Source organism: Antechinus flavipes, chromosome 2, assembly GCF_016432865.1.
Source record: "Antechinus flavipes isolate AdamAnt ecotype Samford, QLD, Australia chromosome 2, AdamAnt_v2, whole genome shotgun sequence".
Lineage (NCBI taxonomy): Eukaryota > Metazoa > Chordata > Mammalia > Dasyuromorphia > Dasyuridae > Antechinus > Antechinus flavipes.
This window is the reverse complement of record NC_067399.1, coordinates 150,239,231-150,267,189: the sequence shown is the minus strand read 5'-3', so window position 1 is coordinate 150,267,189 and position 27,959 is coordinate 150,239,231. Positions and strand designations below refer to the sequence as shown.

General features: G+C 35.5%; 1 protein-coding gene across 1 annotated transcript in view; it reads right to left on the bottom strand.

Moving 5' to 3' along the window:
• MERTK (MER proto-oncogene, tyrosine kinase) overlaps window positions 1-21,442 on the bottom strand; it is a 118,313-nt gene extending 96,871 nt beyond the window's left edge. The window contains exon 1 of the mRNA XM_051975807.1: window positions 21,033-21,442. Within this exon, the coding sequence (XP_051831767.1) occupies window positions 21,033-21,105 (73 nt within the window). The 5' untranslated portion in view covers window positions 21,106-21,442. The remainder of the gene's footprint in view (window positions 1-21,032) is intronic.
• Between the last annotated feature and the right edge of the window lie 6,517 nt (window positions 21,443-27,959).

Genomic DNA, 27,959 nt, shown 5'->3' with positions numbered 1-27,959 from the left:
ACTGTAGAATTTGTTAAACAAAAGTGAAAAAAAAATAACACAAGAAAGAAAGAAAAAACAATCAAACAACAAAAATAAGGTGAAAATACTATACTTTGAGCTACATACAGTCTCCATAGTTTTCTCTGGAAACTTTGCATCACAAGTTATTGGAATTGCCTGGAAACTCTTTATTGATGCCATACAGATTTACATTCTGGAATGCCAGTAGTAACTAATTAAAGCTATCAATCAGGCAATAAACATTTATTCATTACTTACTATGTGCCAAGCACTGTATTAATTGTGAGGATACAAAGAAAGACAACGACAGACCCTCTTTCAAAGAGCTTTCAACACACAATATGCAAACAACTATGTACAAAGAGGCTATATACGGGGTAAATTGGAAATTAACCAAAGAAAAGAATTAGAATTATGATAAATCAGGAATGGTGTCCTGGAGAAAGTAGAATTTTAGCTTGGGATTTAAAGGAAGCCAAGAGGTAAAGATGAAGAGGAAGAATATTCCAAGCATGGGAAAAAGCCAGTCAGGGCATGAAATGTCTTCTTCAAGGACTAATAAAGACGCTAATGTCAATGGATTGAAAACTCAATATAGTGAGAAAGTATATGGTATAAAAAGATTGGAAGAGGGGGCAAGTTATAAAGAGCTCTGAATGTAAGATTTTATATTTGCTCCTAGAAGTGACAAAAGTCACTGGAGTCACTGAGTAGGTGATGGGGGTGGAATGTGGTGACAAAGTCAGCACTGCATTTTGGGAAAGTCACTTTGTTAGCTGAGATGGAATGGAATAGAGACTTGTACCAGAGAGAGCAAATAGCAGAATATTATAATAGTTCAAGGATAAGGTGGCAAGTCTATATCATGGTTAGGGGACTGTCAGAGAAAAGGAGGAAACATGTGCTAGAGATGTTACAAAAGTAGGTTTCATCCTTAGAATCTGATAACTGATTCATTGAGGGATGAGAGAGTAAGGAATTAAAAATGACAACTAGATGATGAATCTGGGGGTTGATGCCTTCAACAATAATAGGGATATTAAACAGAGGGAAGGGCTTGAAAGAAAAATAACCATTTTAGTCTCAGATATATTGAGTTTAAGATGCATAGTAAGCAGTTAAAGATGGGGACTGGAGATCAGAAGAAAGATTAAGGCTGCATTAATAAAACTGAGAATCGCCTACAAAGACAGGATAATTAAAACTATGGGAAACTGCTATTACATCAGTAAGCAAAATAGTATAGAGGAAAAAAAGAGGATCCAGAAGAGAATCTTAGGGACAGAATTGAATGAAAAGGAAAAAGAAATATTTATACAATGCTTTAAAGAGAACACTTTTCATTTGTCTCACAATGATCCTATGAAGAAGACCACAGGTATAAATTCATTTTTAGAAATGAGGAAACTAAAGCTCTAAAAGTTAAAATACCTTGCCCAATGTGATAGAGATGGTGTCAGAAATGGAATTCAAATCCAAACTCCAAGTCTAGCACAATGTCTAGTCTAAAAAGTTGTTTTTCAGTCATGTGCAACTCTTTCTGACTCCATTTGTGGTTTTCTTGGCAAAAGTGGTAGAATAGCTTACCATTTCCTTCTACAAGTGAGGAAAGTAGAATAAACAGAGTTAAGTGACTTGCCCAAACAAACAGGATCACACAGCAAGTTGAATGAGGCCATATTTGAACTCGGGAAGGTTAGTCATCCTGACGCCAGACCCAGCACTGTGTCACTAGTCACTGGACTACTTAGCTGCCTCTCAAGGATCTGTAGGACAGACTTCAATCAAAGTCTTCTGGCAAATCTGGCATTCCAATTTACAGTGATGCTTCTTTTCCAAGTCACAACACCAGAAAATGAATCAAAGTATAAATGCTTATTAAATGCTTATCATATTGGATAAAGCCATCTGCACCCAGAGAGAGAACTGGGGACTGAGTGTGGATCACAGCATAGCATTTTCACCTTTTTGTTGCTGATTTCTTGCATTTTATTTTCATTCTCATTTTTTTTCTTCTTAATCTGATTTTTCTTATGCAGCATGATAATTGTAGAAATGTGTATATAAGAATTGCATATGTTTAACATATATTGGATTACTTGCTGTCTAAGGGCATGGGGGAAAGGGAGGGAGAAAAAAATTTGGAACATAAGGTTTTGCAAGGGTGAATGTTGAAAACTAACTATGCATGCATTTAGAAAATAAAAAGCTAAAAAAATTTGCTTACCATACGCTAGACTGTGATAAGCACCGAGAATACAAAAATAAGTTAGTTGGTCAGTTTCTACATTCAAGAACCTTACATTCTTTTTTTTTTTTTTAAATAGCTTTTTATTTACAAGTTATATGCTTGGGTAATTTTACAGCATTGACAATTGCCAAACCTTTTGTTCCAATTTTTCCCCTCCTTCCCCCCATCCCCTCCCCTAGATGGCAGGATGACCAATACATATTAAATATGTTAAAGTATAAATTAAACACATAATAAGTATACATGTCCAAACCATTATTTTGCTGTACAAAAAGAAACGGACTCTAAAATATTGTACAATTAGCCTGTGAAGGAAATCAAAAAATGCAGGTGGGCAAAAATATAGGGATTGGGAATTCTATGTAATGGTTCTTAGTCATCTCCCAGAGTTCTTTCGCTAGGTGTAGGTGGTTCAGTTCATTACTGCTCCATTGGAGCTGATTTGGTTCATCTCACTGCTGAAGATGGCCAGGTCCATCAGAATTGATCATCATATAGTATTGTTGTTGAAGTATATAATGATCTCCTGAAGGACCTTACATTCTAATGCAAGATAAAACATAAAGGAGCATATGAGAATTGGAAAAGGATTGAAGGGAAGAATTCAAAGAATGGCTTATGAATGGCTGAGAAATAAGTAGATCTGCTTCTTGGCAAGAAAAGGTAAGGTGCAGAAGCAAATCCCACATGTTCATGAGAGGAAGAAGATGAACAGAATGCAATTGTAATGGTTTGGTAAGATTCAAGAATAGAAAAACAATCAACCAAAGCACTTCTGTCAGTCACAAAACATTCATTTAGGACTTATTATGAGTTATGGCTAAAATGTAGACCAGCCATCTGTGACTCTAGCATTTCCCCTTCCTTATTAATAAAGTATGTTTTAAAAGGCCAGCCTCCATTCATATGGTAAACTATGGAGAATAAGGGATTGTGCCCAAGACTGAGGGGCATGAGGTCAGCCAACGAAGAGAAAGGAAATTACATAATAAAAGAATCACTACATAACATGCTACATTAATATAATAGAAGACAGTGTTAAGTATGAGGAATATAAAGAAATCTGAGAAGATCTTTATGAAATAATGCAAAGGAAAAAAAGAATCCATACTAACCACAATATATAATATTTATAATAATTGGTTTTGTGTTGACAAAGAACTGGAAATTAAGCAGGATGCTAATCAGCCATTGAGGAATGGCTGAGCCAATTATGCTATATGAATGTAATACAATGTTATTTATTCCTTAAAAATGATGAAAGTGATGGATTCTGATAAACTTGAGAAGATTTATATGAACTGATAGAGAGTGAAGGGAAAAATCAGAAAAAAATTATACACAATTAAAAGAAAAAAAATTTAAATCTTAAGTCTTGTGATTAACACAGTGCTCAACCACTATTACAAAACATTGTTGATAATAAATTAATCACCTTCTGAGAGCCGGTATAATAAGATTATATTTTCAATACATTTGTCCTATTTTGTTTCATTATGCTTATTTTTAAAAGGTTTTATTTCTCTTTTTCAGTGTAAAGATGTTAGTTTAGCATCCTGCCCCCAAAAGGGGAACACTGTAGCATTTTTAAATGCACAGAAAAGAAAGACCTGAAAGAATTACAGAGAAGCAAAATAACTTTAGTAGTTATATACTGAATTTATTACATATTTGCAGTTTCATGTGAAATTCTATTTTTTTTTGTTCTATTATGCTCATTTCATTTGGTGTTTAAGTTCAAAATTGAAGAAAGTCAAATTATTTTTTAAAAAGTCAAAGAAAATGAAAAGTTGCGCTATTTAATGTGCTAAAATTAGCTAAGTTTATATAGTTACTTAGCAAATATAGTTGATTGCAATGTCCAATTTTAAGTTTTTAATAAGCCATTTAACTTTTTAAAAATAAAAAATAGTTAAGTTAATGTTCCAACAGCACTGGGATGCAGTCATATTAGACAGGCATGAAGAAAACTACAGATAGGACTGGATCTTAGATTTAACTGCCAGGACCTGCTCTCATACCTCCTTGGGAATTAATTTCTTTACAGACAACATAAAATATTTGTTCAAGAGAACTTTTCTTTCTACTATACCTACACCTGGAACATTCCAGCCAGAAAGATTTGGCAATAATACCTAGTCTCCATGATAATTAGCTCTCAAAAGTTCCACTATCCAAATAATAGCACACAGCAAATATTTTCTTCTTAAAAAGACTGATATGGTACAAGTGTTATCATCTCCTCCTTATGGATAAAGCATCTGAAACTCAGAAAACTTTTATGATCTTCCTATGATCACACAGTGAGTCTTGGAGAGTATTTTCTAACCTTAGCCTTCTGACTTCAAGTCTAATGTGAAAGCTGTTAGTGAAAAAATTTAAGGATCTTTGAGAGGCTACATATCACACTACGTAAACAATTCTAGGAAGTTTGTTTTATCAGCCTGGGTTTTGATTTCACCTCTAAAATAAGGGGGCATAAGAGAACATTATACATGGCAACCACAAGATTATATGATAATCAACTCTGCTGGACATGGCTCTTTTCCACAATGAGATAATTAAGGCAAATTCTAATAGACTTGTGATGAAGAGAGCCATCTGCACCCAGAGAGAACTGGGGGGATTGAATGTGGATCACAACATAGTATTTTCACTTTTTTGTTGTTGTTTGCTTGCTGTTTTTTTTCTTCCTCACTTGTTTTTCCTTTTTCATCTGACTTTTCCGGTGCAGCATGACAGTTGTGAAAATATGTATAAAAGATTTGCACAGGTTTAATATATATTGGATTACTTGCTATCTAGAGGAGGGGGTGAGAGGAAGGGAGGGAGAATTTGCAAGAATGAATGTTGAAAACTATCTTTGGATATATTTTGAAAATAAAAAGCTATTATCTTTAAAAAATAAAATAAAATATGGGATTTAAAATACAAGCCTTCTGAAGTCCCATATAACTCCAGATCTATGAGCCAATGTACTCTATAAGATACAAAAGATATTACTCACAAAGTCTCCTTAAATAGCTCAGTATGAAGAGAAAAAAATATGCCCAAGAGGGCATAAATATGCCAGTATATAATTTACTGAAGTAAGATTCCACCTATTAAGATTACAGAATGTTTTTCATTATAGCTCTCTGTGCGGTCATAACTTTCTCAAACATTCTTTTCCTTTAGTGTAAAACTTTCCATGGATAATCTTAGTCCAAAGGTAGCTTTTTTTAAAAAAAATACTTGCAGAAAATCTATTTTGCCATTGAGTCAAGAAAAGACTGGCAGTAGATGAAATTGAGGGCGACAATAAAATGGAATGATTCAGAAGCAAGAAGTCAATGTTATTATTTTTTCCAAAGGGGGGAAAATCCACAAATGAGCTTCACCCCCTTATCACTTTAAAAGTTGACTTTTAAATTTTAAGACATAATTTCCTCTGCTATATATGATACTAAAACTGGGGTTTAGAGACCATTAGTTTGATTTATCTTATTCTGAATCTATATATTTTATTATTTTCTGTGCTCTTTTGCAATACCTACCTATGCATTATGCTTTGCACATAAGAGTTAGAAGTAGAAAGACAGTTAAGAGATCATTGAGTTTAATGGATGAAGAAGTTAAGCTCTAGAGAGATAAGTTAATTTGGCCAAGGTTACACAAAGAATAAATGATAGACTGGGGAGTCAAATCCAGTTCTTTAAGCTCCAAATACAGTGTTCTTTCCAATAAACCATGATACCCTTCTTCTCTAAGGATAAAAGAAAATGGAAAGCAGATACCATATGAACAAGGGATAAAGGCTGGACTTGGAGACGGGAAAATTTTAGTTTAAATTCTGACTCTACAATTAGCTATGTAATTATGAGCAAATCATCTAACTAACTTCTCTGAGCCTCAGTTTTCTCACTTGTAATAATGGCATAATCATGCCTGTAGCAGTTACCTCATATAGTTGGGAAAATTCAATTAAAGAATATATGTATTGGGTTTAACATAAATTTTAACATGTTTAACATATATTGAATTGCTTGCCATCTAAGGGAGGGAGTGGAGGAAAGGAGGAGAAAATCTTAAACACAAGGCTATACAAGGATCAATGTTGTCAAATTATCCGTGCATATGTTTTGAAAATAAAAAAGCTTTATAAAAAAGAATAAATTTAAAATGCTTTGCATACCTCAAAGTAGTATAAAAGTAGATGTTATTAATGCACAAATTAAATTATTTTGAATGCTTTTCTCAAATTTTCTTAATGAAAAGATTAAATTCTAAATATACAACTAGAAAAATGTCAATTATAATGAGAAAGCAGAAAGTCAAATTAAAATAGGGAAGAAAATGAATGGATTTAAATCAAAAGGAAAAAGTTTAAATTATAGCAAAAGAAAGCCTTGTTCAATATTAAAAATTTCTCTACACTTAATGATTCATTCATTCAATAAATATTATCCATTCAGTCAGTACCTTTCTCCCCTCAAAACAAGGCACTTGCTTCTTTTATACTTTGAATTTTATTTGATTCTATTTATTTACTTTGAAATCCCTATTTTTTGACTCTGCAGTCACCTCACACCTAGGCATATACCTGCAGAACATATAAGAAACAACCAAAGTTCCTAACAGACCTCTCTGTAAGTAACAAAGAAGTAGAAACATAGTCAATAGCCACTGATTGGGGAATGGCTTAAAAAGTTTTGATATATGAATATAAGAAATGACTAATATGAAAAATTCAGATACACATGGATAGATTTATAAGAATGGATACAGAATAAATAAGTAGAACCAAGAAGACAATATGAACAATGATTACTAGGCAAATTAAAAAAAAAAAAATCACCAAAAGGTAGTTGAACTCTTTGTAATGGAAAAACCAATAAAAGTCCTAAAGAAGAGATAATGCGACATATCCTTACTCTTAAAACTGAAAGGTGGGAGATTCCTTAATCAGAATATTGTTTATATATTATCATAAATAACTTCTATATTTTATGTTTTTGCTTGTTTTTCATTGTCACAAGAATAATGCTAAAAGGGTGGTAAGATGAGAAATATCTATGATGTAGAAAATAAGACATTAACAAAATATATTTTTTAAAAAGGAAAAAAATTAAAGACTAAGTTTAACATTATGGAATATTATTATTCTGTAAGGAATGACCAGCAGGATGAATACAGAGAGGACTGGCGAAACTTACATGAACTGATGTTAAGTGAAATGAGCAGAATCAGGAGATCATTATATACTTCAACAATGATACTGTTTGAGGATGTATTCTGATGGAAGTGGATCTCTTCAATAAAGAGAGCTTTAATTGATCAAAGATGGACAGAAGCAGCTACACTCAAAGAAAGAACACTGGGAAATGAATATAAACTGCTTGCATTTTTATTTTTCTTCCCGGATTACTTATACCTTCTGAATTCAATTCTCCCTGTGCAACAAGAAAACTGTTCGGTTCTGCACATATATATTGTATCCAGGATATATTGTAACCTATTCAACATGTAAAGGATTGCTTGCCATCTGGGGGAGGGGATGGAGGGAGGGAGGGGAAAAATCGGAACAGCAGTGAATGCAAGGGATGATGCTGTAAAAAATTACCCTGGCATGGGTTCTGTCAATAAAAAGTTATTAAAAAAAAAAAAAAAAGACTAAGTTTAAAAAATGGCATCTACTTAAAGAATAATATACTCCATCCTCCTCCAGAACCATTGTGGTGTTCTTTTCTCTTCTTTAAAATAATAGTTTTCTCTGGGAGAAAGCAGGTTTCTTGGGGAGGTTTTTTGGAGGCAGCCTTAGTTGCAATTCAGATCAATAATTAACCCAAATGCAGCCAGGTGATAAAAGTTCAGATCTTTTATTGTCTCCAATATAGCCCAATTAGCTTAGAGGTCTATCTCTCTGCTTGGTTCCAAGAGCTCCCTCCGAATGTCTCCAAATCCAAAGGTTTGTCCTTCAGCCCAGCCAGCCAAGTGGAAAATGGAATGGATCTGTCTTGCCTCAGAGAGAGGGCTTCTGGCTCTCAGTCTCCCAGAGTGTTCTGCGTCTGTCCCAGCGTGCTCCTCTCCAATCTAATTCAGCTGAACTCTCTTGACAGTTTATATATGACTCTTCTGAGAGAATGGGATTATGGGTTTTCTCCCAGAGTGCTCTCTGACCCTAAAAGCTTCAAGGGAGGTATGAATTCACAAAGTTACAAAGTTTATTTTGTGAATCTCCCATACTTGTGAACTCCAATGAATACTTAAATACTTTTTGCTTATATGAGCTCTCTAAAAGTGTGACCACAAGCATTGTATCAATTAGTTCTACTTAGTACCTTGTTTCAGGTTCTGGCCCAAAACTTCTCCTTGTAGGATTAGATTAATGATACTGAACCATGCTAAATTAGATAATTATTGTCTCTATCAACTCTAATGACAACAATTTGTAAAGATTCCAACAAACCGTGAAGTTAGAAGGGACATGGAAGGCCATCCAGTCTAATCTCTGCTTAACTAAGAATCCTTCATATAGCATTTTCGATAAGTGATCAGTCTTGACTTGAAAACTCTAAGGAAAAAGAACCTATACCTTCCTAAGGTATTCACTTTTATACAGTTCTCATCATTTGATCTACTAAAGTAAATGTAATTATCAATCAAACACAAATATTTCAAATGTGTTAAGAAAAAAAATTTAAGTGCAAAATAACCTACAAGGGAGTAACAAAACCATTTCTTTCAAATTACAACTAGAACCTTTTTAAAAAAAAAAAATCTCTTTTCTGGAATCTTTTCCAGATTGTATATTTATCCTTTACAAATTATAGCAAATATGATTATTTAGTTTTAGTTTCTTCAATCTGTATGATATAAGCCTCTTATAATAAAATAATAATAACAATAATGTTTTAAAGCTTACAATGCTCTTTACATATGTTATCTCACTGGAGCCTCATAACAATCCTGGGAAGTAGGTTAAGAGACCAATGTAGGGTCATAGAGCTACTAAATATTTGAAGCAGAATTTGGGCCTTCCTGAGTCTAAGTCTACTGCTTTGCCCTCTACACCACCAAGTTTCCTACATTTCTTTGGTTTTTTTCATATATGGCATTTCTTACGACACAATATTCCGTTACATTCATATACCATTGCCTGAACACATGAGCTGTTGCCAACACTTTGCTATCTGAAATAATGTTGCTATAAATTGTTTTTTCAGAGAAACTCCTTGATGGTTTGTATACCTAGGACCACTCACTTTACAAAACAAATGGGAAATAGGCAAAGGAAAAGGCCTGGGAAAGCCATTTTGAATCCTCTCAAAAATCTCTTTGGGAATTGATGATCAAGTCTGAAAAACATTTTTCCCAGGTATTGAGAGAAAGAATAAATTGGAATGGCTTACTTAGAATAAAGTAAGAGAAGGTCATCAAAATCTCTAAGGAGATCCTTTGTGTAGAAGGAAGGAAGGGATTGTGGGACCTGGGTCAAAGAACAGTTTTAAATGGCCTGGAGGCATTCCAACCCCAGGATTGCCAAAAAGAACAAGAATGTTTTATCCTGGCCCTGGATAATCCATTCTAAAAGGGCTATGAATCTCTTCTGCTTGTACAGCAAGAAGCCAGAGAAACAATTACTTTAATACAGTGAAATGTAAAAGAGAAAGAGTTTTGGTTCTTTGTTTTGGGTTTTGGTTGTTTTTTTTGTTTGTTTGTTTTTTTTTGTTTGTTTGTTTGTTTTTTGGCTATCTGTGAGTTTGCATTTAAGTTCTATGTTTGAAGTCTTGACTTTCTCTTAAAAAATGCCATACTACTAACTGGAGACTGAGTGGATGCCCATCAGTTGGGAAATGGCTAAATAAGTTATGCTATATGAATGAAACTGAATATTATTGTTCCATAAGAATTAATCAGCAGGATAATTTCTGAAAGGCCTAAAGAGACTTACATAAACTGATACTAAGTGACATGTGTAGAGTTACTCAGGAAGGAAAGAAGGAAGGAAGGAAGGAAGGAAGGAAGGAAGGAAGGAAGGAAGGAAGGAAGCACGTGTCAAGCATGGTGCTGGACAGAGAAGAAACAATTTACATAGGCCAGTGGGTGGCCAGGGAGAGGCAATCTTATTTGGAAAGTTACCATTATTGTGAATAAAACCACATACCCTTTACAAAAACAATTGCAAGAACTTAAATTCAAGAACTGAAGGGGCAGGATGATAAGACAGCCAAAATGGCAAGTCTGCTGGAGAGTCCAGAGAGCAGGGCAATTTATATAGCACTTTAAAATTTACAAAGCTTTTGACACACATTATCTCATTTGAGTTTCACAATAATATTATAAGGAAGTTTATAGTATTATCAATTCTATGTTTATAGATGGAAGAAACTGGGGCCCAAAGAAGTTACATGGCTTGATTAAGTCACACAGCCAAAAAATGTTAGGAATAGGAGTTAAATTCAAGTTTTCCTGACTCTAAATCCACCCCGTAATATCACAATACTTCCCTCCAGCACACCCTTACCTCTTCTCTTTATCTTGATGTTGTTATCCTTCCTTCTTGAAGTAGACTAAAATGACATTACTATTTTAGAATCAATGGTACAGTGTGTGTGTCCAATTGTGGCTGATCAGACCAATATGAACTCAGAAGACTGTCACAGGTTAGGCACTATAATGTCTGGGCTAGCTCTCTGGAGGGCCTCAGGATCAGTCAAAATTCTTGGTCTGTAGGAGGAGAAGTGAAGGAGGCAGGCAAGCTGCCATGTGGCTCTTTAAAGACAAATCCTGGATTCTGGAGTCTGGAGCTTGAAGTCTCTTCTCCTCATCATACTGAGACTCTGATCCTCTCCCCCAGCCCTCAAATCCTTGCCTCCGATTATCTCATCACATTCAACAAGCGCCAATCGTGAGGAGAGCCATCACATCATCATATCAACTAAATATGTGCTTATAGAACCATTATCTCACACTGAGTAGGTAATTAGCCTTAGTGCTCTGCTGTCTTAGATTCAAGTATACCTTTTCAGAGTTCCAGCCCTCTACAAGGCACAAATAGTTTTTATGAATATTTGGAATGGAGATGTCTCTAAATTTGTGTACTCATATTTCTTTTGAACTACTGCAATTCTGCTTTACTCATAGAGCACAGTGCCTTCTTTGCAGGCATGCCATCAGACACAGGTCCTGTGTCCATCTCCCATGTCTCAAGGTCAATTTCAAAGATCTTCAGAAAAACCTTGAGAATGTTTATGCATCGCTTCCTTGTGAGCACTTATCTTCGGTGAGTTCTCTGTAAAATAGTCTTTTAGGTAAACATATATTTGGTACACCAACAACATGGCCAGCCCAGCAGAGTAATTCTCTCTGCAGCAGAATCTGAATGCTTGGCAGTTCAGTTCAAGAAAGGTATCAGTGTCTGGTACCTTATCTTGCCAGATGATCTTCAGAATCTTCCTGAGATAATTGAAGAGGAAGCAATTCAGTTTCCTAGAATGAGTACTGGTATCGTGTCCAGGTTTCACAGGCTTACAACAAAGAGGTCAACAGAGCAGCTCTGTAGACCTTCAGCTTGATAGGCAATCTAATACCTCTCCTTTCCCACACTTTCCTTTGGAGTCTCCCAAACACTGACATAAGCTTAAGTTGTGTGCGTCTATATATACATCCAGACTATTAAGCACTCTAACAAGAATCTTGCAGGAATGATTAAGAAAGGGAAATCCCTGTGATTATCACAGGAAAACCTATTTCCTTTATCTTTATAAAGATGGACAATGGAGGCATCCTTGAATCCCTAGGGGATAAACTCTTGCCATATAATCTATAAGATTTTAGACAGCTTTTGTATGAACAGAGAACTCACTGCCTTATAAATCTCAGCTGGAATAGAATCAGCAACAGGTTCTTCATCACATAAGAAGAGCCTAATGGTATTCAAAACCTCTTTTTCAGTTGGAAGTTTGGCTAGAGAGCTATTGACATCCAATTTAAAGTACAAAGTCAGTGGCTTCAGCACTGCTTGATAATGGTCTGTTGAGAACATTATGGAAATGTTCAGTCCATCTCTTCAGGATCACATCTTTAACACTAATCAATGTGACTCCAGTAGTGTTGGATAGTTAAGAAGTACTATAGATCTTTGGCTCATAAATAGCCTTTTGGGCATCATAAAAATGCTTTGGATGGTTAGTTTCAGGAAACTGAATTTCATCTGCTTTCTTACTGATTCAAGAATTCTGCATCTCTTGAAACATAGACTTGAAATGTAAACTTTTAAAGGAATTCTCTTCTTAGAGATAAATGATCCTTCTAATAAACCTGTGGAGTTTTCATTTTTTTCATTTAGCAGCTTCTGAATGTTCCTATTATTTTCAACAAACCAATCTTGAATGTTCTGACCTAGATGAGTAAAGATGGTGCTGTACACCATATCTCTAAAAGCTTCCCACTCCTTTTCTGCTCCATAGTTAACAGTGTGTTGGCTTAGCTTTCTCTCCAGATTAATCACAACTAGTTCATGCTCAGTGAAGGACTCTAATCTGGTGACATTAAGTCTTCTAATAGTCATCTTGCCTTAGGGCAGCCATTTTTCCTGAATTTGAATGTTTAGCTTAGAGAGGATGCATTGGTCTATTTCCTCTTTTTTAGCTTAGAATGTTTAGCTTAGAGAGGATGCATCTCTAATGGTTCTGTACTCTATCCCACACCACCTTTGTCACTCTCACATCCTGTCTGTGTGTGTCTCTCTCTCTTTCTCTCTCTCTCTCTCTCTCTCTCTTTTTTTTTTTTTTAACAATGATTAGCCTATTAAATGTCAGTGTTTGTTGTGAGGGTATATCCATGAAGTTTTATTGTTTTTAGATAAATAGAAAATAGTGTTAGTGATGAAAAGATCATGAATCACACAAGTTTTCAGTAGTAGGCAACCATTGTTTTTGCTGTTTCTGACTCCATTCTCCCAAGGAGGTTAAGCAGCTTGTCTATGTCACATAACTAAGAAACATCAATAAAACATGAGTTGAACCTCAGTATTCTTGGCTCTGAGTCTACATCACAATATTTTCCTCTACTACAACTGGTAGGAATAGCTTACTTCTCTTTATCTTGATGCTACATCTTATTAAATGATTACCAATAAAACTATAATAATATTAAAGTCTTGACATGATTGGAAAAAAACGGAAACAAATTTTGACCTAGTGCAACCTAGTGCACTATCAATCTAGTGCAAAACTAAACACCAAAATTAGGGAGACGATAGGTTAAAAGTTCATGTGACAAAATTCAGAACTGATGCTGAAACTAAGGAAATAAGTATTTTAAAACAAGTGTTTCAAATAGTCTATTTGCTGAATTCCTAGAGCTGTTAAAAATACTCATAAACAAAAAAAAGCTTAGAAATTAAAGGAATGATGGGCTCGTGAACTATTTTTAAAATACTGGATTAATCCCACCCCCTTTTTTATAGCTGCTGAAAGACGAATTAACTTTTCTAAAGAGGGAAGGGCAAGACGTCCAAGGAATTTACTTTTCCTATTGTACCTTTTTAGACTCAGCAAGCAAAAGAAATGGAGAGGAAAGAATGAAGGCTCTAGAAAACAAAACAATAACCACCAAAGAAAAAACAAACACATTATCAATAATAGGTCCACCCAGTGCTGAAGATGATTAAGACAAAAATTAGAAAAATCTACCCACTGATGAAGATGTTTAGCCAATAATCAGCATCATACTCTATCACCCAAACCTCTTACCACCACCATTATCCTGGCCCCAATCTTCTCCAAAGCTAGCATGTTGAAATTCTCTGGTTTTCTATTTCTATATTTTCTAACTTATCTATCTTTTCTATCTATCTTCTGAATATCCTCCTTTGGAAAATGGAGGTTGGGTTAGGAAAGTGGAGAAGGCCAGTAATGATCTGGATAATTTAGGCAAAAAAAAATTTTTACTTTGAACTAAATCTTGCTTTACTTTTACAAGTCCAATTAAAACCCACTAGGGTAGTACTGCATGGGTGTTACTTTGAATAATTCAGTTCAGTGCTTTGAGGGCCTTTTGATATGGGAAAGATTAGTTTCTAGATTCCCATCCCCTCCTAGTGAATGTAATTACCCTTTGACTCACAAATCCTGGTCCCTTTGAATTCCAATAGAAGATCCGGACCTGTCCCAGTCCCACCCAGATCTGAGCCAACTTTGGGGCTATACACCCAAAAGCCCCTCAAGCTAAGTCTTCTATTATAAAAAGGCCAGGCTGGAAACCCCTCTTGGCAGAGATTCCAAACATGCTAGCCATGTGAGGACCCTCTGTCCACTGGACCCTCTGTCTGGTGCCCTCCTTATCTCTATCTTCACCTATCTCCTTATTTCCAAACCTAATAATAAACCTCTTTTATCAATCTAGCTCTCGGGCCAATAAATGCTTTTATTGGGGACTCATGCCGCTACTAGACCCCATTTACTGTGTATCCTTGCTCTGAATCCAAGGGGATTGCAGGGGAGCTTTGCTTGATTCTCTGTACCCCAAACCTGCCACTAGACCTCAACTAAACCCTAATTTCATTTAGGTACCCCAAATCTAAACCTCAACATTTTGACTGCACTGGAGATTTTCCCATTTCCATTAAGAATTTTGCTAACAGGAATATGTGATGTTTCGAAAATGTTGGTCTATACATTCAAGATAAATCAAAGCATGGACTTAAATAAAATAAGAACAAGTAAGTACTTTTCTTATTTTAGAAATATAGTTTTAAAAAGATACAGAAAGATAGTTCTGTAAATGAAGCTTTCACATCATTCTTATTTTTTTGTTTTTTGTTGTCGCTCTTTTCAATGGTTAATACTACTAATAGCCTAAAATATTAAGCAAAATAGTTTAAGAAATTTGAATGCTTAAAAATACAACAAAATAAAATAGGTGACAATTCAGAGACTGTTACTGCTTAAAGGAACTTTCTCACAAAAGAAAACTGAAACACGCCCACTTGATGTTAACTTGACATTCCTCTGTAATGTGAATTTTGGAATGACCTATTTTCCCCAACATCATCAAATTCAAAGCTACCATTTCTAAATTATTTCTTTTTTGATTCTGTGACATTATAAGTTAACTGGCAAAATATTTTTCAGAATAAAGAAAATGAATATATAATAGGTTCTACAATCTTAATGTGAGAAGGCTTCTATTTGAAAGGTCACCTAGGCAATCAATTCACAAACATTTATTAAGCACCTATTTTGTTTCAGGAACTGCTTTAAACCCAAAGAATACAAAAAGAAAAAATGTCAAATAGAATCTGCTATCTACTAGCAAAGAGCTTACCCTTTCATTTTTATAGATAAAGAAACTGAGGCCCAGAGAACACAAAGCTATAATTTTGGAGCTAGAATCCGTCTCAAAATAAATAAATAAATAAATGAAAGAGACTGTTAAAGTCACTGTTAAAGGCTTAGGTACAAATTTTTTGCATTTTCTGCTAGGTGAAAAATAAAACCTATTCCAAAAAATATATATTTAATTTTTTATAATAGCTTTTTATTTTTCAATTTTGAACATTCACCTTTGCAAAACCTTGTGTTCCATATTTTTCTCCCTCCCCTCTCACTTCCTCCTTTTCCAGACAAGTAATCCAATATAATTTAAATATGTGCAGTTCTTCAAACCTATTTCCAGATTTGTCATGCTACACAAGAAAAATTAGATCAAAAAGGAAAAAAAAAAAAGAAAGAAAAAAACAAGTAAGCAAACAACAACAAAAAAAGTGTAATTATTATGTTATGATCCACATTCAGTTCCCATAACCCTCTCTCTGGATACAGAAGGCTCTCTCCAATACACTTCTATTGGAATTGGCCTGAATCACCTTTGTTGAAAAGAACCAAGTCCATCACAGCAAAATAAAATTTGAAAAAGATGATCTAAGCAAGAAAAGACCATAATATTTAAGTTCTGATCCTTACTCAATTATTGCTCTGCTTGTTTATCATATCAAGAATGTCTCCTAATTTCATGTTTAGATACTGACTACATTTTGGTGGATGAAGAATGGCTTTAATACATTTTGTCTAAGAAAGTTTATCTTAGAGAAACATTAGTAGTTAATAATTTCTCTAGAGTTTAAAAAAGTTCTTTATGATTAACTACACACTCTTGAGTATTCACAATGCATAGCCACTTTCTGAGTTCTTTGGTTCAAAGCTGGAAGGAACATTAAAAAGCTTTTCATTCCTGAGGAACCTGACCCGATACCAAGAGAGATTGAGGGGCAACTAGGTGACATAGTGGGATAGATCATTGGTCCTGGAGTCTGAGGATCTAAGTTCAAATTTGGCCTCAGACACTTAACCCTTCCTAGTTGGGTCACCCTGGGAAAGTCACTTAAACCCAATTGCTTCTCCCTACCCCAGCAAAAAAAGCTGCTGGATTTAGAGTGAAAGAGAGTTTGAGGGATTTAGTCAATGTCATAGAAAGGAGGCTGAGGATTCTAATGTAAATTCTCTGAATACCAAGGTAGAATTCTCTCCATACTAAAAGGCTCTTCATAATGTAACCTGATATATTCTGCATCTGGGAAAGTTTAATTCTCTGACTATAAGACAATCTAAAACCAGAAGAACTACAGTATAGACTCCAGCTTCTTAACCTATGGTTCCTGATCCCATTGGAAATCTTACAACTGAATGTGGAGATCATAAAATTACGATTTATTATCAGTAAATGTTTGATTTGTATGCCCACTTCATATGTCTGGGGTCACATAAAAATTTCTCAGGTGAAAAGGGGTCCCGAGTGGCAAAAATTTAAGAAGCTCTGATAAGGACAATGAAAATAAAGCTGATGAAGGGGAAACTCATTTTACCTGAGGCCTTGCCTTATCTCTCAGTTACTCAACTAGTTGATACTGATTAGCAGGAATTTTGGAGCCAAACTAGTGGTTACTATCCTTAGTTTTGCAACCCTTCAGACTGTTCCTGTTTTCTCAAGTGTGGGGACATTTTCCCAACCCTCAAATCAGTAAGTATGATATATGTTTTAGTTGAGGATCAAGGTATTTGAATATCTAGTTTTTGGACAGAAATTTAAGAGACTCTAGATGTTTTAAAATTAAAGTTTAACAAATAAAAGACCAGGGACTGACTATCTAGTTTGTGATTAAGCTTCCTTTCTGGCCTGTGTCTCCTGCCTATTAAAAGTCTCCCTAGAAGTCGCTGGGAACTGAAGGGAATGGAAAGCAAACCAATGAATCTCTTGTTCAGCAGATCCCATTAAAAGTCTGGTAGTAGGAGGTGAATCCAATGGTTAAAATAATATTTTGAATGCTCAATGGATGTCATTTATCCAGTCTTCTGTGGGCCCTATCTCTCTCTCCCTCTCCTCTTTTTACCTTATTCGCAAATCAAATCAATTATTAGCAATAAACACATTTTAGAACTAGGGAAAGCTGGATTTTCATATGATCTAATTTCTATCTTTAAATATATTTCCTAGTATGATTTTTTTTCTTGACTTTTGGTTGGGAGAATACCTTTCTTTTCTCTTTTGGAAAGGAAACGATACTTTAGATTTTTCAAAAGACCAAAGTTGTTCCTTTAACCCAGAAATTCTTAATCTTTTTTGTGCCATGGACCCTTGTGGGCAATCTGGTGACTCTCTGGACCCTTCTTGAGGTTTAAATGCATAAAAAAAAAAAAAAAATACACAGGATCACAAAGGAAGTCAATTATGTTGAAATGAATTAAACATATTTCCAGAAAAATATTCATAGACCTCAGATTGAGAATCTATTTTGCTTCAACAGACTGAAAAGTCACAAGAAAAAAAACAATTTAAAAAATTCAATTTATGACATTCCCTTCATCCTTTAGATCTAGGCAAAGCCTTTTATCCATATCAAAATAAACACTGTAATCACGTGCAGGAGATTCAAACAAATGACAGAGTCCCCTCCCCCTTTTATAATCATTTTATTTTCCTCCTTAAAACAATGTTCACATAGTTAGGACTAATTTATTTTCAATTCTTTTGCATTTTATTCTAAGATTGTCTGGAACCAGTCTCCCCAGTAGCCTGATGCAATTGAAGTCTAAGGCAGATTTTATCTGAAAGTTCAAGAAAAAGTTCAGAATATTTTTTTAAAGCTTGCTTTTTTGACTGGCTATTTTAAAAAGTTTGCTTTTAATTGTCACAGACAGCCAAGATTCCTGAATCCTTAAACTGCCGCATTCCTCAGACTAAAGAGTCTAATCTCAGGTAATCCATATGCAAAAAGGGTCTTTTATTTGGAATTCTTTTAGAATACAGGATTTCTATCACAAATCAAGACTTCCAAGGGTTCCTCAAAACTGCTTCAATATTATCTGGGAAAGAAAAAGCTAACATTTGCAGCTATACCCTGAATTTGTCAGCTAACCACATTCATAGTGAAAAGAGACAGAAACCACATGTGGCACGGGAAGAGAAACCACTTAGCTAAGGAAAAATGTCTGGTATATGTTTAGTTAGCAAAAAAGCTAAAGGTTTTTTTGTTGATGATTTTGTAGACTGCAAGTAACTTCTCAAACTCCTGAGATGGAGAGGCTATCATATTTGGAAAAGCTTTTGAATTCTGTCCTTGCAACAATACAGCTCAACATAATAGAATCCATCAACTTGTTTCAATACTGGGAAGTCTACCATGAATTTCAACACAAAAATCTTTTTTTTCCTCCTGAGGCAATTGGGATTGTGACTTGCCTAGGGTAACATAGTGAGGAAGTGTTAAATGTCTTAAATTCAGATTTGAACTAGGATCCTCCAGATTTCAAGGCTGGTGCTCAATCCATTCTGCCATCTAGTTGTTGTTATAGTGCATAGGTGCAAAAGAATAATCTTTTTTTTTTTTTTAAATGAAGATGAAGCCCCAAAGATGATTTAAGGTTAAATTCAAGGTGATTGAAAGTTAAAAATGGGATTGATTCCAACATCTAGAGATCATCAGTACCCGGTGGTCTGAACATTATTAAGCATTCTGCATAGAGGCAGCTGAGGCATAGTGGAAAATACCCTGAATTTGAAATTAGAGGACTTGGTTTCAGGTAAGGAAAAACTCTAATAATTATCCAAAAGTGGTAGAAGTCACCACAAGTGGTAATGTAGTCTTCTACACTGGAAGTTCAAAATAATTACATAGCATTTTAAAGTTTGCAAAAACACTTTACATACATTATCTCATTTGAGGTAGACACATAGTTATTATTAATCCACTTTTACAGATAAGGAAAGTGAGTCTGAGGGAAGTTAAGTGCAATTTTTAGCACTATGCCTAGCACATAGTAAATGCTTAATAAATGTTTATTGACTGAATTAGCAATGGTCAGAGGCATGATCTGAATCACAGTCTTGTTTAAAGTCAAGTCTATTATTTTGTATTTAATTTATACTTTAATATATTTAAAATCTACTGGTCATCCTAACATTTAGGGGAGGAGGGAGGGGGAAGGAGGGGAAAAATTGGAACAAAAGATTTGGCAATTGTCAATGCTGTAAAATTACCCATGCATATAACTTGTAAATAAAAAACTATTAAAAAAATAAATAAAGGCAAGTCTAGTGTGTTGAAAAGATCTTTAAAAGCAAAGGCTACATGGTCATTTATATATGAAGTAAAGGAATTTGTTTAGGTATAGGTTGGACATATAGTTCTCAGAGTCTGTTACTCTGTAAGTTATTCTCTATGTTTCAGATGTAACACTTCCTCTATAAGCTTGCTAAAATCACGAAATTTCTTCACATGGAAAATGAGGGTATTGGACTAAGATGATCTCTAAAATCCATGTCCAAAGAGCCGTTGTATATACTATATACACCTATGCACTATAACAGCTCAGCTAGCTATATCCTATCATTCCTATCTGAAGCATGATTCAGCCTGAAATAACTTGCTGCTGGTCTCAAAATTTCCCAGGACAGCGAGCGAGTGTGATTATGTAAAGATAAAAAAGAAGTTAGGCAAAAGTTTTGTGTCTGCTTTTACAGCCTAGTGGTCACTGCAAAGACTCTGGTTTTTAAGGTGGATATTACAGATCTGCCTTTCCGAGTTCTTCATTCTCAATAATAAAAAGAAGGGAAAAGGAATACATCTCCATCCTTTCCCCATTTCATAAGAACTCGGAAAGTTTGCTCTCTGTCTACCGGTGTGATCTTCAACAGAGTTAACCATCCTGGACCTCGGTTTCCTTAACGTAAAATAAGAGAATTATGCCACAATTTTGAAGATACCTCCTTACTTTAACTCTACTATCCTAAGAACATCCTTAGGAAGTTCTGGGCGCTCTCGGAAAATGTTATCAGATGAAACAATTTTCAAAGCAAAGAAGCCAAAGTAAGCACTCTTCTGGATCTGGATCTTGGACCCCCAAAGTGACCTACCTCCAAGAGCTCCCACTGCGGCAGTGAAAGTAGGAGGGGGGAATGAGAGATGGAGGGGTGTGTGTGTGTGTGTGTGTGTGTGTGTGTGTGTGTGTGTGTGTGTGTGTGTGTGTGTGTAAGGGGAGCCATCAACAAGTAAGTATTTATGAAAGCACCCAGCCGGATTACAAATCCCAAACTGTAAGAAAGGATAGGAAGGAAGCAAAACTCCGGGAGGAGCCTGAAGTCGTTTGCAAACAAAAGCACGCCTGTGCTCGTACACACACGTATTCACACACACTCAAGAGCACACACAGAAGCAGGCAAAACACAACTTCTTCCCAACCCCCATACGTGGACCTGAGTCGGACCCTGACAGCAGATCGGGGATTGCCGCACTCACCTCCTCCGGAGAATGGCGCGAGGACCAGTTGCATGAGAATAAGCAGTTCCCGGTGCCTTCTGCTCTGCTCCATATCTGCGCAGCTTCGCTCCGGGCCGACTAAAAAGTGAGATCCGCCTGCCAGGACAGCGGGACCGACCGGGGGGCGAGGGGGACTCCCAGATGGACAGGCCCCTCGGCCGTGCACTGGACGAAGGAGCAGGGTTGTCAGAGAAGATCCTGGCCGGTCATCTCCAGTAACTACCAAGCTCCTTAAAAGCACCCCCTCCCACTCCACTGCACCGGCGTAGGGAACCCTGAGAGCCAACGGCAGGCAGCCAGACTGGAGCCGCAGGTCTAATTAAGCACCAAACTTTACTGCTGGCATGCGAGACCTGCTATCACTGAGCATGCCCAGTTCTGAAGCTGTGTAGACACCTAAGAGTTAGAAAGTCCAGGGGAGGGGATGGCGGAGCAGAGGAAATGGGGCGGAGAAGGGGGCCGAGCATCGGCTCGGGGGCTGGCGCTCAGCCTGGGCGGGTGGGGAGCAGAAGGAGCTGAGGAGCTGATGTTTCATCCGAATAAATCAGGCTCAGCCCCACAGGTATTTTTGCCTGAGGATAAAATACTGTAAACTAACTATGACCTCTCTCCAACCTCAGTCGGGACACAGTGTTCAGATCTATTTTAAAAAAAGAAAAAGAAAGAAGTGTTTTGCCTTCAAAAAACAAAACAAAACCTAAAAATCAATCAACAAATATTCACTTCTAGATTGCGGATTAAGAATAAGGATAATCTGTTGCCTTCCTTTGTATTCTACGAGATAATAGGAGGTTAATGCTTGGTTTGTTGATTTGACAGGTCTCGCTCTTGACAGGTATAGAAGCAAGAACACAAAATAAATTTGACTCTGTCATTGCTATTTGCGCCTCCTCAATTAAAGCCAAGTCCCTTATCTGCTGAACCTCCCAAAATGAGGGATTTGCTTTCAATGGCTCTTTCCACCTCTGAAATCCATCCTCCCATAACAAATCTAGTCCGGAATTAGACACTTGAAAAGATAACAATGAATAATAAGTATAAAAAGAGATAAAAATAGTGCTCAAGTAAATAGAAACTATTTACACATAGCGAAGTGGCACAATGGATAAAGAGCTAGCTCTGGAGTCAGGAAAAACTGAGTTCAAATTCCACCTCAGAAACTTGCTAGCTGCGTTACTTTGAGCAAATCATTTCACCTGTTTACTTCAGTTTCTTTCTCAGGAAAATGTTTTAGTAAGGACCAAATGATACGATGCATTTTAAAATTTAATTTATTAAATGGACAGATACTCATCTCTCAACCCGTAGTGAATCTATTACCTTTCTGTAAGAAGGTGAGTAGAATGTTTCACTATGAATCCTATAGAATGGTGGGTTGGTCCTTGTGATGATCAGAGTTCCCAAGTCTTTTGTACTTGTGTACAATATTGTTAATATATAAATTACTCTCATTATTCCGCTCTCTTTATTCTGCATCAATTCAAACAAGTTTACTTGGGTTTCTCTGAAATCACCACTTTAATTATTATTACTATTATTTGCTGAGGTAATTGGGGTTAAGTGACTTGGTCAGGATCAGACAGCTAGGAAGTGTCAAGTGTCTGAGGTCACATTTGAACTCAGGTTCTCCTCCCTTCAGGGCTGGTGCTCTATCCACTGTGCCACCTAGCTGCCCCATTATTATTTTTATTTATCACATGATAACTAATTCCATGGCATTCACATGTGGGTAACCTGTTCACTCATTCCCCAGTTTATTGGCAACCCTTTAGTTTCCAGTTATTTTCCAACACAAAAAAAGCTATTACAAATATTTCTGAACATATGAATCCTTTTCCTCTTTCTATGATTTCTTTGGGGATATGAACTTAGTAGTGATATTGCTAGATTAATGGATAAGAGAAGTTTAATAACTATTTGGCTATAATTTCCAATTGTTTTCCAGAATGATTGGACCAGTTCATAAATCTATCAACAGTACACCAGTGTGCTTGTTTTTCCTACCTCTCTTCCAATATATGTAATTTTCCTCTTATGTCATCTTTGCCAATCTAATGGGCATGAGATGAAACCTCTGAGTTATTTTAATTTTCATTCTTCTAATTACTAGTTATTTGGAGTTATGCTTTCATATGCAGTTGGTAGTTTTAATTTCTTTCTTTAAAAACTGTCTGTTCATATCCTTTGACTATTTATCAGTAGGATAACATGATACACACACATATGTATATGTGTGTATATATATATATGGTTTGCTTTGCAAACCCTAAAGTGATTTATAAATCATTGCTATTATTGTGGATATGCATATACATATGAATTTATATTTCCTTGAATTTATGTAGTACCTAACTTAAAGCAAACATTTAACCTCATAATCCTAGCCTACATTTACTTACATGGGAATTTAGTTTACAAAATGCTTTAAGTGATCTAATTTAAACCTCATAAAGGTTCTGTGAAGTACATAGAAAAAGAATCTTTAGTTGTGCTTAAGGAAATTGAATCTCATGGAAATTGAGTGATTATCAAGCTCATTGAGTTTGGCCAAAGTTTAGGATCATTAAAAGGGAAAAGAACCTTCCTATCTTTCACATCTATTTATACTTCATTCTTCTTCATTCTATATTCTATCTACACTGTCTTGTTTACTATCCCTTGAACACAACATTCCCCCATCTTTACACTGGCTGGCCCAGAGGCCTAAATATTTTCCCTCACACATTACTTTTTAACTTGCCCTGAATTCCTTCAGGAGTCAGATCCTATGCTGCTTCTTGCATGATGCTTTCAAAATTCTCTACAGTTACTAGTGCCTTCCCTTCTAAGATTACCTTCCATTTATTCTGCAAATATCTTGCATATATCTAATTATTTATATCTGCTCTGCCCCTTCAAGAAAAGAGGCCCTTCTTAAGGACAAGGATTGATTTTTTTTTCCTCTGGATCCTTTATATCCCCAGCATTTGTTACAGTACATATTTACATAGTAAATATTTAATACTTATAAAGTGACTGACCACAGAAGGAAACGAAGGCCCAGAAAACCTAAGTGATTTGATCAGGTTCTTATACTCCAAATCCAGCACCAGGTCCAGAGCTTTTTCCTACCAAACTAGTCTGCTTCTCTATCTACCATATTTTATTTTCAAAACTATTACTTAAAATTTTTTGTGATAATCAAACACTACAAAATTATATTCTGTATACTGTACAAAAATTCAAGCTCGACCACTTATGAGCTTTGAGATGACTTTTTAAGGTATTTTACCTCTATATACTTCAGTGTCCTCATCTGTAAAATGTTGAAAAGGAAGGTGGATGGTCTCAAAGTTTGCTTTTCTTGCAACTCTCTATAATTCCAAATATTCTTTAAATCTTCTATACCAGATATAGTACTTTCCAATTTAGTATTCATTCCTTTCAAATTATGAATTCAATTCTTTAAAATTCTCACATTTCCAAGAAGAGGAACTTTAAACATTATTCTTTTGCTTATAAATGCATTTATAAGCTGTTATAGGACTAGGGACTGTTTCACTTTTAGTTCTGTATCTGTAGTATTGAACAGATAAAAGGTCACTGTCTCACACTGCATCCAGGCCATCTCCAGTTGTCCTGATCTGTATTTTGCCACTGGACCTAAATGGCTCTGGAGGGTAAATGACACTGCACAGTCCTGCCTCACTTAAATCCAATTCAGTTTCAGCTCATGATATCAACTTCAGATGTCATTGGTCTTCATAGAGAACAAAGAACAAGCAACAACAATAGGTTTGGACACATACAAAGTACTGACTGCTTTTAAATTTATTGATAAGAAAGATAAAGAAAGGGATATTTAAATATGGCTTGACCCCAAATCACAGAAAGCTGGAAATAAAATAAAATAAATAAAAGAAAGTATTTCAAAATTTGGAATCCAAGACCAGTTATATGGATATGGCTAATGCAGCACTAAATGATGTGATTTGCAGACATCAGATGATGTGCTTTAGGAGAAGCACCAAATGTTGGAGTTTTCAGTCATGTGAAGAATTCACAGTGGTCATTCACTTTGGCAAAAGGTAGGTTTATTTTGGAGAAGAGATTACAGACAAAATGAAGAGATAAAATAAATCTGGTAAAATAAATTTACAATAGATCCTGGTAAACTAAATTAACCAGGAATGGTAAATATGAAATAGAGTGGGAGAGCATATAGTTAGCAAGAAAAGGGTTTTAACAATTAATGATGGAAAGGGCAAGTTCCATAATGGAACTTGACATTAACTAGGAGAAAGGAAACACCTCATGAGATTGGGGCAAGCCTTTAGCTGCCAGACTAAATCTCAAAGGAATATAACACCAATCTTTGTCTTTGTGGGGAAAAAAAAGTAGCGATAGTTATTTAACAAGAAAAATGTCACTTGTAATGAGAAGGTTGCAAAACTGGGATAGGAAATGAAACAAGATAGATTTAAATGAAAAAAACTAAATTGCAGCTCTTGTCATGAAGATTAAGAACAACAACACAGAATAGGTCAATATTCAGTGGGTTATAGTGCAAAGGAAAAATACAGAACTAGGACTTATATTTGACTTCTAGTCCTGGTTCTAGTCATAACTGCTTGAATGTTACACAATAATCAAATACTACAAATTATAGAATTGTATTGGTAGAGAGAATTTCCTCATTGGGAACTATAGCAATGAATCACCAATCCAGACCCTCCCTCAAAACCATTTTGACTTTGGACACTTCCTTTTTCTTGTAAAATGAGAAAAATTGGTCTAGATACCATGGTAAGTCCCTTTCAACCAGAATAGTCTATGATCCCATCTTTACTAAGCTAAATGTTGTCTTCATCACATATATTACTTTCAGATGTTCTCCATCTTCATACACACACACACACACACACACACACACACACACACACACACACACAATGCTTTGACACTAGTCTGTCATTGATAACAGGAAATTGGGATAAAAATATCCCTATATAAACATGAGTGTTTGGCCACTTAAAAATAATATGAAATCCCCTCCTCGTATAAGATTCCTGGACATAAGCTCCATTTGCAGACCAACCAACAAAAAATCCAGAAATGCTTTCAGGGAGGGCTTAATTTCCAGTCTTGTACATATGCACAAAGGACTGGAGATTTATATTTAAGTCTTATCTTTAATGTACAAATAGACTAAACTAAGAATCTCCTCCCTTCCACTCCCAACCCTCAAGATCATTTAAGTAGCCAGATCAGTAGATATGCATATTTTAGAAATTATTTAGAGTATAACTTCCCTGGAATGAGGATTGTAGTGACCAATATGGGGAGGATTCTGGCAAGATGATGTAGTAAGTTGGTAAATTTCAAGTTCTTTATATTTCCCCCACAAATAGAACAAATTTGTACCTCAGGGCGAATATAGACTGGTGAAAAATCAAAAAGACTTGGGCTAGAACAGGGGTTCTCAGGATACAAACCTAGAAGATCTGAAACCCGGGCCCAGAATTAACTGGTGTAAACTGCAAACACCTCCTGGCTAGCTTCAAAGAAATATCAAGTGGGGACCCCTGGGGATATCTGGGGTTAGCTGAGCACAGAAACTTTCACCTCCTGAACTTGTTTGTGCAATTTTTGTCTGAATCCAGGCAAACTAAGGGAACCTCAGCTGATTAGAAATGTCAAGCCCAGCTGTGCTGCAAAGAAGTGACCCTGGGCAAGAAGGAACCAGCACACCTGTGAGTGCAGAGGAAGAAAGGCAGTGATGCTGCTGGCTGCAGTCACTTGCTGGAGAGTGGAGCTCTTAGTTTGGAGTTCTAGTTAAAAGGGAGAGTTCAAGTGAAGGTAGTATCACCATCTCCCCAACCTGAGATTAGAGGTGCATACACTAATACCTCTCATTAAAAAATAAAATAAAATAAACCAGCTAAGATGAAAGCATCCTACCACAGAAACTTACTATGGGAACAGGAAAGACTGGGGTTCATCTTCAGAGGACAATGAAGTAAAATAAAGCTTCTACCCCAAAAAGTAATGTGAAATGGCTTCTTACTAAGATAGAATTTATAGAAGTCAAAAAAGAATTCAAAAATCAAATGAGAGACATTGAGGAAAAACTATAAACTAAAAAAATAAATAAATAAAACCATCCAAGGAAAACAAGAAAATTGTGAGAAAAAAAAAGTTAACTAATTGGAAAAGGAGATGAGTCTCAAAGATGAAAATAACTCTTTCAAAATCCGAATTGGACAAGGGGAAGCCAGTGAAGCTATGAGAAACCAAGGAATAACAAAATAGATTCTAAAGAATGAAACAATAGAACAGAGTAACACATCTTGTAAGAAAAATGACAGATCTGGAGAACAGATCAAGAAAAGGGAATATAAAAATAATTGGACCACCTGAAATTGACCAAAAAAAAAAAAAAAGAATCTTGACACAATAATATAAGAAATAATTTTTAAAAAAATTTTTCCTGAAGTGATACAATATAAGGAGAAAGTAGAAATAAAAAAAAAATACACCAATCATTTGTGAAAAAAAATAGGAATATTATTGCCACATTTTGAAGCCCCCCAGATCAAAAGGAAAAGTCTGCAAGAAACAAGAAAAAAAAAAAAAAAAGCAATTCAAATATGCTGGAACCACAATTAGAATTATATAGGATTTATAGCAGCCACACTAAAAGACCACAAGTCCTAGAATCATCTCTAACAGAACTTTAGGAGATAGTTGCTATTATTATTTTATAGATGAAAGGCATTAAATGACTTGCCTAGGATCACACTGCTAATAGGTGCCTGAGATCATATTTGAACTCAAGACTTCCTGATTCTAGATCCAAAGTTTTATGCACTGTGTCACCTAATTGACTCTTTACCAGATTTTAAATATATCCCTATTGGTTTTCCT